This window comes from Dreissena polymorpha, chromosome 3 (assembly GCF_020536995.1).
Source record: "Dreissena polymorpha isolate Duluth1 chromosome 3, UMN_Dpol_1.0, whole genome shotgun sequence".
In the NCBI taxonomy this organism is placed as follows: domain Eukaryota; kingdom Metazoa; phylum Mollusca; class Bivalvia; order Myida; family Dreissenidae; genus Dreissena; species Dreissena polymorpha.
Genome location: NC_068357.1, coordinates 40,085,456 through 40,099,643, shown reverse-complemented (window position 1 = coordinate 40,099,643; position 14,188 = coordinate 40,085,456). Strand labels below are relative to the sequence as shown.

At 34.6% G+C, this 14,188-nt stretch overlaps 1 protein-coding gene across 3 annotated transcripts in view; it reads right to left on the bottom strand.

Moving 5' to 3' along the window:
- Positions 1 to 13,313, bottom strand: part of LOC127873792 (serine/threonine-protein kinase Nek9-like) — a 35,820-nt gene extending 22,507 nt beyond the window's left edge. For all 3 annotated transcript variants that reach the window (XM_052417788.1, XM_052417787.1, XM_052417789.1), the window contains exons 1-11: positions 13,163 to 13,313; positions 10,705 to 10,882; positions 10,384 to 10,436; positions 10,157 to 10,227; positions 8,693 to 8,798; positions 7,507 to 7,556; positions 7,164 to 7,245; positions 5,989 to 6,155; positions 4,031 to 4,148; positions 3,378 to 3,515; positions 1,747 to 1,891 (exon numbers count right to left, since the gene is read on the bottom strand). In XM_052417788.1, the coding sequence (XP_052273748.1) occupies positions 1,747 to 1,891; positions 3,378 to 3,515; positions 4,031 to 4,148; positions 5,989 to 6,155; positions 7,164 to 7,245; positions 7,507 to 7,556; positions 8,693 to 8,798; positions 10,157 to 10,227; positions 10,384 to 10,436; positions 10,705 to 10,882; positions 13,163 to 13,300 (1,246 nt within the window). In that variant the 5' untranslated portion in view covers positions 13,301 to 13,313. The remainder of the gene's footprint in view (positions 1 to 1,746; positions 1,892 to 3,377; positions 3,516 to 4,030; positions 4,149 to 5,988; positions 6,156 to 7,163; positions 7,246 to 7,506; positions 7,557 to 8,692; positions 8,799 to 10,156; positions 10,228 to 10,383; positions 10,437 to 10,704; positions 10,883 to 13,162) is intronic.
- Between the last annotated feature and the right edge of the window lie 875 nt (positions 13,314 to 14,188).

Genomic DNA, 14,188 nt, shown 5'->3' with positions numbered 1-14,188 from the left:
AGAGTTCATCTGGCCTTCATCTGATAGGGCAATATAGAGTACACCTGGCCTTTATCTCATAGGACAATATAAGGTACACCTGGCCTTCATCTCATAGCGCAATATAGAGCACACCTGGCCTTCATCTCATAGGGCAAAATAGAGTACACCTGGCCTTCATCTGATAGGGCAATATAGAGTACACATTGCCTTCATCTGATAGGGCAATATAGAGTACACCTGGCCTTCATCTGATAGGGCAATATAAGTCTTTTATTTCTGTATTATGGAACCACACGAGTACACCTGGCCTTCATCTGATATGGCATTACAGAGTACACCTGTCCTTCATCTGGTAGGGCAATAAAGAGTACACCTGGCCATCGTCTGATAGGGCAATATAAGTCGTTTACTTCTGTATTAAGAAACCACACACATACACCTGGCCTTCATCTCTTAGGGCAACATAGATTCCACCTGGCCATTATCTCATATGGTAATATAGAGTACACCTGGCCTTCATCTGATAAGGCAATATATAGTACACCTGGCCTTCCTCTGATTGGGCAACATAAAGTAAACCTTGCCTTCATCTTATAGGGCAATATAGAGTACACCTGGCCTTCATCTCATACGGCAATATAGAGTACACCTGGCCTTCATTCTACAGGGCAATATAGATTCCACCTGACCATCATCTCATTGGGTAATATAGAGAAAACCTGGTCTTCATCTGATAGGGCAATATCAAGTAAACCTGGCTTTAATATTATAGGGCAATATAGAATACACCTGGCCTTCATCTGATAGGGCAATATAGAGTTCACCTGGCCTTCAACCCATAGGGCAATACAGAGTACACCTGGACTTCATCTGATAAGGCAATACAGATAACACCTGGCCTTCATCTGATAGGGCAAAATAAGTTGTTTACTTCTGTATTATTTAATATGAGCAATGTCCTTTTAAAATGGATATGTCCATTTATTGCAGTGGTGAGTACACTGGCTTCTCACCTAGGCAACACAGGTTTAAATCCCCGTTCTGGGAAGCATGTGGTTGGTGGTTACCATACCTGACAGGTGGGGTTTTCTCCGGGTACTGCAGCTTCCAACCACAATACAAGACCACACAGAAATTAAAAATATTTCAGGAACAACTTTAAAATGCTTGAAAAGGCAGCTATAAATTAAGTAAGGCCCAATGTTTGTGACTCTAGTTAAAGTTAATTAGGTAGGATTGCTGGGGCACACTCCAAGTCAACACAAAAAAAAATGATAATGCAGCATCAGGCACAGAAGGAAATCTTAAACTTTTAAATACCCAAACATAAATTGTGTCTTATGACATATGCAACCAACATAATTTTAGACAAACCTGTACATAAGCACAGTCAGGTCAGGAACTACCCTCTACAGTATAAAGTCATGCAAGCAAACAGTAGCTACTGACCAGCCTGTGCTAATAGGAATGCTTGTCTAGGCTGACTGCATAAGACCCATTTTTGCATAATGTAGATAACATATGATTGATACAGAAATAAGCAATACAAGTATAACTGACCTTAATATAAATGTAAAATCATATAACCTTGCGTTTAATTTTTTTTTACAGTATTGGAGGTTTGATAAAGTCGAAAAGGATCAGTCTGCAAAAGCAAATAGTGTCATCCGTGATAAGACTGTGTAGACTGCAAAGGCCAATCTTGGAAAACACTTAACACACATGCATGAAGACCTTTTTTTCCAGAGCAAGCCTAAAATGTACCTGTCAGAAAGACAGTGAAGTCCTCTCCACACTCGGCCTGTATGATTCCTATGCCTTCAAATGCCTCCACTTTCTTTGGTGTTTTATATGAGGCCACATTGCCGTGACCTAGCTGACCTACAATCTTGCCATCACCTTGGAGATTCTAGATACAGACATCAACATCATGTTGTCAGATGAGAGTTTGTTTAAAAACTATGCTGCAGCATTCATTTTGGTAAAATAAATATATTTGCCTTTATGATTGTGAGATGTAAATAATTTTGAAATTAAATTCCAGTGAAAATAACTAGTGTAATATTATAAATAGTTTAATCTTATTCATGTGCAACTTGAAATGATGTCACCTTTGTAAACAATTTTAAAGACTACCAAATTTTCGTCAGAACAAAAAGGACTTTTTGCAATTTTTCATTATAGTATGATAAAAACAAGATATGTGTTTGTCAGAAACACAATGCCCCCTACTGCGCCACATTGAAATAAAATTTCTATTTATCATTTGGCAGGTATAGAAATCATTTCCCTTTAAAGGTTATTACTTCCCTTGAATTTGTCCACATAAGTCCACAGGTATGTAATGAACATCAAAGAAATTATATCATTTAAAAAAAAACTTTGAAAAATCAATAATTTGGGTTATAAATAATCAAAATAATAAATCTGTACAGTAACTGTGAAAAGAACTTCAATTCTTGGTAAGGAAATATATAATATGAGACTTATAATTATATAAATTACTTTCCTTGAAAATAATTGTCTGTACAAATCTCTATTTTAAGTAGCAAATAATTAAAAGCCACTACCGTGACTGTAGATTCACCACTCAAAATCTGCAGCTCCATGAGATACACATGCATGCCAAATATATAAATTAGCTATGTTAAATATTGAATAATTTTCTCCCTTTTTAAAGCTTATTACTTCCCTTAAATCTGTATTTTTTACCTTAGACCGTAAAGGATGACCTTGACCTTGACATTTCACCACAATGTGTTTGTCAGAAACACAATGTCACCTACTGCGCCGCTTTGATTTATTTAACAAAAATATATACGTGGGCAGGTCAGATAACTATGTCCATTTAAAGCTTATTACTTCCCTTGACTTTGTTTTTTCGACCCTAGACCTTGAAGGATGATGTTCACCTTGAAATTTTACCACTCAAAATGTGCAGCTCCATGAGATACACATGCATGCCAAATATCATGGTGCTATCTTCAATATTTAAAAAGTTATGGCCAATGTTAAAGTTTTTTAAGACGGAGGAACAGACTGACATACTGACATACTGACTGACGGACAGTTCAACTGCTATATGCCACCCTACCGGGGGCATAATAAGGTATGAAATGACAAGTAGTGTAAGATTTTATATAAACCACGCTCTGATAAAACCTGACTACATGTATGTGCGTAAAATGTTGTCCAAGATTAGCCTGTGCAGTCCACACAGGCTAATCAGGGACAAAACATTCTGCTTAAAATAAGTTTTTATCAAGACGAGACTTCCTTCCATAAAAACTGAAAGTGTCGTCCCTGATTAGAACAGGCTTATCTGTTCAGACACTTTACACAGATGCATTCAGCCCAGGTTTTCCCAGATCAAGACTGATATACATTGCACATACCGCCCATGTGTAGACCTCTTTCTCCATGGTTACCACGGCAAAGTGACTGTGTCCCGCTGACACATAGGCAGGGCTGCGTCCTTTCACAAATATGTCCTGACACTGAGGGGTTACCTTGCCACCGCCCCACTGGTACACCTGAAATGGGGAAGCTTTTATCCGTGTTTTTTTCCAGATATAATTGTCATGTACAGCGCGTTACATTTTTGCAAAGATAAATGGGGTATATGCAGTCTTTCACTCTTTGTTCTAAGGCTCTAGCAGGAATAATTATGCAATTGTAGTAGACAGATTAAAATTTCTACTAGGTCAACTACACACTTTTTTAATTTTAAAGATCTCAAATTACCTTAAACAAGCTTAGCCCTAGACCGTTTGCACAGAAAAAGTACACCTGAGGACTATGGTATATATAAATAATAAGGAACATAAAATGATCATATGTTGTGTGTATCAAAATAATTCTAATGCATTTATTGTAACAATAATTCTGTACATGAATCTGAAAAGTCTATTATAATCATTTCTGCATTCAATGGTGTTCTTTAATCAAACGAGAGTAGTCTTTTAAAGCATTTGAAAAATTTATCCCAAAAAATATTGTTTTCATTCATAATTACTGCTTAGTTAATTTTGTCAGTTATATGCATTACCTCAGTGACTTGTGACTTAACTACTGGCACAATAGTCTGTTCCGAGACTGAGATAGATGTCTGAATCCTGGTCCTTCTTGCACTTGTGTTCAGCTCATATACGCGGCGCTCAAAAACTCTAAAACAATATTTGGTAGACATAGTTATTTGATAAATTAATTTCTAACATGCTAAAATGTATCTATATCTACACAACTTTATTTATTTGATTACAAACATTTTTTGAACACAGACATATTTTAATAAATGCAGTTCTACAACAAAAATATTGAAATAAATTTTCCTAAGAAGCAATTTAAATTCAAAAAGGATCTTGGTATATTGATTTGAGGTTTAACACTACATTATATCTACGTATTGGATGTCTGACACTCCACTTTCTCTATGGATTTGAAATTTAATACTCCACTTACTCTATAGATTGGAGGTTTAACACTCCACTTACTCTATAGATTGGAGGTTAAACACTCCACTTTCTCTAAGGATTGGAGGTTTAACAATCCACATACACTATGTATCGGAGATTTACACTCCACTTTCTCTATTGATTTGAGGCTTAACCCTCCACTTACTCTATGGATTGGAGGTTAAACATTCCACTTACTCTATGAATTAGAGGGTTAACACTCCACTTTCTCTATAAATTGGATGTTTAACACTCGACTTTCTCAATCGATTGGATGTTAAATACTTCATTTTATCTATGGATTGGATGTTAAATACTTCATTTACTCTCTGGATTGGAGGTTTAACACTCAACTTTTTCTATGGATCATAGGTTTAACCCTCCACTTTCCCCATACATTGCAGGTTAAATACTCCACTTAACTCTATGGATTGGAAGTTTAATACTCCACTTACTCTATGGATTGGAGGTTTGACACTCCACTGTCTCTATGGATTGGAGGTTAAATACTCCACTTACTCTATGAATCGGGGGTTTAATACTCCATTTACTCTATGGATTGGAGGTTTAACACTTAACTTTCTCTATGGATCTTAGGTTTCACCCTCCACTTACTCTATGGATTGGAGCTTTAAAACTCCACTTACTCGATGGATTGCAGGTTTAACACTCAACTTTCTCCATGGATTGGAGGTTACATACTCCACTTTCGCTATGGATTGGAGGTTTGATACTCCACTTAATCTGTGATTTGGAGGTTTAACTCTCCACTTTCTCTATGCATTGGAGGTTAAATACTCCACTTAATCTTTGGATCAAGGATTTAATACTCCACTTACTTTATGGATTTGAGATTTAACACTCTAATTACTCTATGGATTGGAGGTGTTATACTCCACTTACTTGATAGATTGGAGGTCTAACCCCCCCAATAGCTCTTAATACTTCACTAACTCTATGGATTGGATGTTAAATAGTCAACTTACTCTATGGATTTTATGTTTAACACTCCACTTACTCTATGGATTGGAGGTTTAACACTCAACTTACTCTATGGATTGGAAGTTCAACACTCCAGATGCTTTATGGATTGGAGGTTTTACATACCATATGGATTGGAAGTTTAATACCCCACTCAATAAATGGATTTGTGGTTTAACACTTCACTAACTCTATGGATTGGAGGTTTAACACTCAACTTACTTTATGGTTTGAAGGTTTACACTTCATTTACTCTATGTATTTGAGATTTAACACTCCGAATGCTCTATGGATTGGAGGTTTAACACTCCATTTTCTCCATGGATTGGAGGTTTAATACTCCACTCATTTAATGGATTTGTGGTTTAACACTTCACTTTCTCTTTTGATTGGAGGTTTAATACTCCACGCATTCTATAGATTTCAGGTTTAACACTCCACTTTTTCTATGGGTTGGAGGTTTAATACTCCATTTACTCTATGGATCAGAGGTTTGACACTCCATTTTCTCTATCAATTGGAGGTTTAATCTCAAACTTATTCTTATGATTGAAGGTTAAAAAAAACTTACTCTCGTTCCTTCAACACAGGGCCATCAATGACTTCCTTTGCAGACGGTCTCTTTGCGGGCTCTTTCTGAAGCAGCTGGTCAACAAGGGCCCTGATCTCCACTGAGTAGTTGGCATCCACCTCAATGTGCTCTCCTAACACAATCTCATAGGCTAGCTTCAACTGGTTCTTGAATTATAGAAAAAAATGATAGTATTCAATGTCTAACCCAGTATTGAGCACAACCATGATTTTCATTTTAATTTATACTGAATTTGAAGTTATAAAGTACAACGAGTCTATAATTTCTGACCCTTGTTTAACAAGTGGGATGCTTATACAATCTAAAACAATGCTCAAAGAAGAAGTTGGTCAATCAAGCTTCTTATTTCAATTGTGCATTGTGCGACATTAAGGTCAGGGAGCAAAGACAAAATAATACAGCATATGGGATAATCAAATACATGTAAGGAATAGGTTGAAAGTTTTACACCTTATGTTTTTTTGTTGGAATATATTTCTAATTTTAGAAGACTAGATCATTCCTCCATTAAAGAAACAGAAATGCTTGTCAGCTTTTCCTGCAAATATACTGATTGGCTCTTTTAGTGGTAAACTGGCAATTTTTTGGACATGATTTGTGAAAAAAGACAAACATTGAGCCTTTGTTCTTAGAGATTTCCTGGATCAGCTTTTGCATTCACTGCATTCTTTTTCAAGATGATGATTGTAATTTGTATAGTTTTATGTGTAAACATATTCTCTTCTAAAACCAAATGTGCTGTGAAGGGAACATCAAGTCCTGGGTAACGCTAAGCACATGCTCATGGATTCCAAGACACACATGTGAACACACCGGCATTGTGCCTTTTTTCCATACAAGCTTCATAATGGTTTTAAATTAATTTTTTAAGAGAAAATATTTTCAACACTCTTCAACTTAAGCACTGCAATATCAGCTTTAAAGGGCAAAATGGAGTACATCTTCAAAATATAAATTTCGACATATTAAATATCATATGTCCGAAACCAATAATCACAAATTACTTCACAACAAAACTTTATTATAAAATATGATTAACGTTTGTAAACTTCTAGTTTTATTGCAGAAATTGTTGAATTACTGTCAAGAGAACAAATATTTCATAATTGCAACATAATGAATACATATGTATTCAATTGTATGTATAATCTTACTGTTCCCTGGAATGTTCTTGAAAGCGTCAACAACTCTGTGAGGACACACCCCATAGCCCAGATGTCCGTCTTGTTATTGTACCTGTGTACATGGAAATGTTTCTGTTAAAATGGTTGTGTTGTTGTTTTTGATTTTTTGCAGTATGGTCCAGTTTAATAATATAAAGAAATATATAACCTAATATATTATGATCTGATTTACTTTCTTTTTTTAATCATTAAATTTCGTTAGTGTATACATCTATGTCCTTAATATTTACATTATTAAGATATAACATTCGTTCAAACTGATACCATTAATACTAAATGTATCTATTGCTTCGAAAAAGTTTATTCAACATACTTTTCTCCCTTCATTAACTCGGGTGACATGTATAAAGGCGTACCAGCAATCTGAAAAACAAAAACAAGAGTGCTAACTGGTCACATAATCCATAAATTTAAAGGTTTAGATTACATTAATTAAATTTGATGATAACAAGAGCTCTGCATTCAGTACAGATGCCCCCCCCCCCCTCTGACAGGGCCTTTACACAGGATTATTTGCAACAAAACTGGCCATAAGAGTCTTATCATATTAGTGTGACTTAAACAAGTTTTTAAATGACGCAGAATTAATAACTTCTGTTCAATCATTGTTATTATAGTAAATGGGTTGAGAATATTATAGTATTGTAACTAGTGATGTAATAATAATCGAATAAAATCGATTAATTGTTGTTGGACAACCTTGACCTTTAAACTAGTGACCCTGATTTCAAAAGGGGTCATCTACTGCCCAAGGCCAATACATATGTTAAGTATCATGCCAATCAGTCATTCATTGACAAGTTATTCATTGGAAACAATTTTCACTTATTGTGACAGTGACCATGATCTATCATCTCATGACCCCTATATCAATAGGGGTAATCTACTGTCCAAGGCCAATGTACATGGGAAGTATCAAGCCAATCGGTGAATCAGTTGCAAATTATTGATCGGAAATGATTTCACACTTAGTGACAGTTACCTTGAACTTTGACCTAGTGACCCCAATTTTACTGTCCAACGCAAATGCACTTGGGAAGTTTCAAGCTAATTAGTCCCTCCATTCACATGATGTTATTGATTTGAAACAATTTTTACTGTCAGTGTGACAGTGACCTTATCTTTTGACCTAGTGACCCCAATTACAAAAGGGGTCATCTACAGGCAAAGGCCAATGCACATGGGAAGTATCAAACCAATTGGTAAATCCATTCACAAGTTATGATCGGAAACGAACTGGTCTATCGACAGACAGACAAACCGATCACATGTCATCCAGCTAAACTACATACCCCCCTCTTCTTCGAAGGGGGGCATAATAAGATAAAAACCATTGGAGTCAATGAGCGGGCATCTTCAATTAGCATATTGTTTATTATTCCAGGGCCATAATTAAGAAAATTAATGTCACTTTAATTATAAGGTACTACAGGAATGCGTTTCTTCATATCTTGTGATATGGCTAATACAAAATATAACTTTTTGAAATTTGAACATACCGTCTCTGCAAGCTGTGATGAATGCTCCAGTACTTTCGAAATTCCAAAATCTCCCAGTTTCAATAAGTCTGTCTTTGTCATGAATATGTTGAGACATTTTACATCCCTGAAAAAAGTATGTTAACAAATCAAGCATGTTTTATATTAAATTAAGTTTGTGAGAATACAACACAGATGCAATCACAACTTAATTTGGTTATTATGTCCCTAACGCTAAGCTGTCATTGCACAGGAAATATTATGACCTTGACCAGTGGACCTATGACCTCAATCTGACCTATACCTATGACCTCATTCTTAAATGTTCTCTTAATTCTACAAAAATGTATCAATACATGAATGTGTATGGTCATATGTCAAAGCATTCTCAACATAATGTGCAGAAACAATTTCCTGCTACAAGCACTTGTGACCTTTACCTTTGACTTGATTCTTCCAAACAAATTTCCTGGTACAAAACCCTATGACCTTTAACCAGGTGATCTGAAAATCAATTTGCCTCTTTCCTTTCTCAGAAGTTACCAATATACAAATATGCATGATCTTAGGTCAAAGCATTCTGTTGATATCCAACAAAAACTAAAAGGTCTTTAAAGTGGGGAATAATTAAAGTTTGTTTTAATTGAGATACTTCTGAAGCAATCCATTATCATTTCATGTACATTACTAGTGTATGTATGGCACACAATTCATAGAACAACAAGAGCTGTCTCCATCATATGCCCCTGAAAAACGCTTTTTTGAAACCTAAACGCAGATTTCAAAACCTAAACGCAGACCCTAAGTTCAAGGTCAAGGTCAAAGTTTGTGTGCGTATGGATAGGCCTTGTCCATATACACATGCATACCAAAAATGAAGGTTACATCTGAAGCAACATAGAATTTATGAGCATTTTTCAAACCTAAACGCAAAAGTGTGACGGACAGACAGAGGGACAAACAGACGGACAGTGCGATCACTATATGCCCTCCTTCAGGGGATAAAAATCTATTCAAATTTCCCACTGTTAAACATATTGTATCACTTTTAGCTGCAAGCTTTGTATTCATTTACTAGCCCTTTTTATGTCATAGTTGTTTACTTCAATACATCATTAATTAAACACAAAAAAACAAAAAATTCCTTGTTTTTTAACTTAACAAAAACATTAGCCTGAAACAGCCTTAACCCTTTGCATGCTGGGAAATTTGTCGTCTGCTTAAATGTTGTATGCTGATTTTCTAAAATTAGCATTTTCTTCAAATTTTTTCAAAGAATACTATCACAATAGCAAACAGTTTTGATCCTGATGAGACGCCATGTTCTATGGCGTCTCATCTGGATCCAAAATGTTTGCAAATGCCTTCAAAATTCGGTTCCAGCACTGAAAGAATTAGGTAAGCTTATTTTGTAATTCTATTTCAAAGACTAAAGGCACTTTCTAAAATGATGATAATATACCGTAAACTATAATAGAAGAAAACCTGTGAATGATTCCGTTTTCGTGGCAGTGCACCAACGCAGAGGCAAGCTGGAACAAGTACCATTTGACCACCTGAAACAAACATGCAAGCACCATGAATTCTTTTTTCTGAGAAAATTTTGTGTAGCCACTAATCATGTTAATATTGTTGCAATTTTGTTGGCAAAGCTATTTAAATAAACTTATACTTAACATTTAAATTTAAAACTAGAGATATAGAACGTCTACCTCTTCTTCAAAAGGCTCCTTCTGATTAGAGATCTTCTGCGCAAGACTCCCGCCTGGAAAAAAATGTTGTCCATGTTTTTGTAAACAACTTTGTTAGAGTCTGCGGACAATCATACAATTCATGAGACATAAATAATTTTTTATAAAACCTTTTTACCTTAATTTATGTTTCTTTGCCATTACCACTAATTGTCCAACTGACATGAGATATTTAAAATGATCTTTGCACCAATTTGCAATTAAACCTTTTTTTCTTTCTGTTTCAAATGCAAGACATTTATTAATTTTATAAAAAAATAAAAATGTTATTGAACTCGTTACCATTAGCATACTCAAGCTCAATCAGTAATGTGTCTTCATCCATAAAGTGATTGTAGTAGGTAATGATATTGGCATGGTTGAGTAGAAACAGTATCTCAATCTCGTTACACGCGTCTCTGCGCTCCTTCTCACTCAATCTGGCCATCTTGATCTCTTTCCATACTACCAGACTGTTATCCTATCAAAATAGTAAATTCATAAAAAGTGATTTGTCACTAAAATTCTTCATGCAACTAAACCATAACAACCACAAAAAACATTTAACAAAGTATCTGATTATGAGATTCCTACTCGCTAATGTTCCCTGAAATACCACTTTTTTTTAGCTTAAAAGGGGCATGAAGTTGTCAAAATACAAAACAGAGTTATGGATGTTTCTTTCCTTGGTGGAGTTGTTGATATTTAACATGTATTTTAACTTAATGAATATAATGAATACCTATGAACATTTTATAGCTATATGACATTATGAAAAACCAACCAAAAGGGGGCATATATTTATTAAAATAACAACATAGTAATAGGGTTTGTTTGTCCTTGGAGCAGAGAGATGATTTGATTTTAACATGTCCAATTTTGGGGGCAGGACTTGTCACTTACAGTTTAATTAATAAATACATCCATTCAGTCATTCATTCAAATGGCAGTGTTTGCCTTGTATTTTGATCAGAAGGTTGCAGGTTTGGTTCACAGAGCAAAAAAGTGTTTATTTTTGTGAAAAAGCCTTCATAACTTTTATAATGTACAGTAAAGTCTATGTTTAATGCCTAAATTGTCACTTTAAAATAATTTCTGGACATAAGATCAGATAAGATTTATTTTAAGTCGGCAAGTGAATAAAACAACAAACATTAGCTAGGCAGCTTGTACAACCAACTATAAAACATGATGAATAAAGATAACAAGTGTATAAAAGCTAAAAAACTGAAACCAATTTGTAATTAAATAAAGCAAATATACATAAAATATAAAGAATGATATTATAACATCATTATAACATCAGTAATGGTAATTTTAAAAGATTAGATTTGACATAGAAATAGTCCCAAGTAGTGAGGAATACCCACAATGCTGCATGAAGTAATTTGTGGCAAGTCATTATAATTGAAAATTTGACACTGAGGCTTGGCCAGTTTTGACCCAGGGGAAATTTTTTTTTTCAAGTTTATAGTGAACCAAAGCACAATGTTACATACTAAATATTAAATCGCGGTGGTTTAGTGGATGAGGTGTCCGCCTAGCGATTGGGAGTTCGTGGGTTCCCTCCCTACTCGGGGAGCGTTCTCATTATCTCCTCCATAGACACCAAGTACTGGTTCTTCCCAGAAAACAGATTCGATAATGTCCCTCTGCCTATAATGCTCAAAAGGGCGCTTGGCAGTATGTATAGATATATATGTGGGCCTTATAATGTTTAAGTTACCTTGCTATATAAGACTTTGTAAATAATTTTACCTCCAGTGTGTGGTCAGTTGTGCCCCTGGGTCATTATTTGATGAAACTTGTTACAGAGCCAGTGCACAGTTACATACAAAACATAAAACATCCAGATGGTGTAGTTTCGGTGATATATATTTTTGACAAGTGTGTATCTACCTACAGACAGACTGACAGAAAGAGAGAATTCCATATGATTAAAGTATACCCCCCCCCCACCCCAAATTTTAAAACTTTTAACAAATATCTAATTTTAAAAAACACATTTTTTTACAAATGAACATTGCCAATTATCAGTCAGTCAATGAACACACAGTCATTTAATCAGTCATGATTTATCGTTAAATTACCTCTTCTCGAACCTCACCTCTTTTCTAAACCTTCATTTGTTTACATTTTATTCGCATGCGCACTACGTCACCGTTTTTTGTGTATAAGTAATTTGTTTACAATGACTGGTACGAAGCGGCAAATCGACTAAAATGCGTCAAAACAGTTAGAATAAGTAGAATAATCATAAAATACATAAATATCATAGTATTTCTTTATGCATTTTACATATACAAGGATTTTCCTTTAAAAAACTATAAAAACATAGTCTAATTTTTTTCTCAACTTTGCCTGACAATTTACACATTTTGGCTGCTGCAATTAGTCACGTGACCATGGTCTAAACATGTGACTTATTTATTTTTAATGGTGTACACTGAAGGGTTCGAAAGCAGGTACTCGTTGTTTTGGCGGCATTGTTAGTTTTACATGATATGGATGTGCTGGAAACTTGCAAAAATCTGTTATCAAAAGAGGATTTACATAGCAATTAAAGTTGCAAGCCATGTAAAAACAAGTTATTTATCAAATAAGGCACGAATTAATATGTTTCACTATTTCCAATATTATATTTGAGTCAAATTGACGTGTCAAAAATTAAGAGGTTCGAAAGATGGTTCGTCCATGATACTATGGTCACACATGTTAATTGTATTTTGACGCAAATCCGACATTACTACATACACATTACCTCAATTTTCCTGTAGAGATTTGCTTCTGCAAATGCTCCTGATCCAAGATTTCTGACATAAATGTATGATGTCTCCTGTCCACATTCAACATTAAAAGACGGAGAATCACCGTCGTCAAAATTTACTTCGGTCGCCATTTGTAAACAAACATCATCTGGTTCTCCTAATTTTTATTTTTATTGTGGGAGCGAACAGAAAAAGAGAGCCACTGTGGTTAACAAACACTAGTACTCCGTATCGACAAGATGGAAACGAATAAACAACAATCAACTAAGTAACGGTAACCGTTAATGGTTGTAAACATTTATGAATTACTAATTGTTGTCTTTTGAAGAAAAGCAGGGTATGCAAAATAAACCCAGAATAGCTAATGTATAAGTTTAATGTGTATGAATACCAACCATAATAGACGTCTAACAATATAATAAAATACTTTTATCTTAATTTTACAATGCGTTTACAAGGCAATAAAGGATGAATTAAAACAAATTAGTTTAATATGATTTTGTGATTTATTTTCGAATATTTTAAAACATATGCCTTTATCAATTGACTGACAGTGGTATTTTTATCTAACATTTAATTTCGTTAATGGTGCGTAAAAATTATTAAACAAAATATCTGTAACAACAATACTTTAAAAAAATATTGTTGTACATTGGCAACTTAAACATTTTAATTCACGATCACCATCTTAATGTTGTTGTTGTTTTTTTAATCCGAAAGCTTACGAAGTTATTAATTGAATAATTGTAATCAACTTAATAAAATGTCATATAAGCCTGTTAAATATCTTTGGGGAGGGGGTCATTGAGGTGGTGTAGGGTTTCCAGTATATACAATTCACGTATGGTGTGCATGCCGAATATAAATAGATATTATATCATAACTTCTCCGAGGTCATTAAACAAATAAGGTGGAAAGTCTGCATTGGCACAACAGGCAGAAGCATAACTATTATCCGCGAGTGACCTTAATTTTATCAATTTCGATAATGCACTATGTAAATTATATGGATCCCCTAT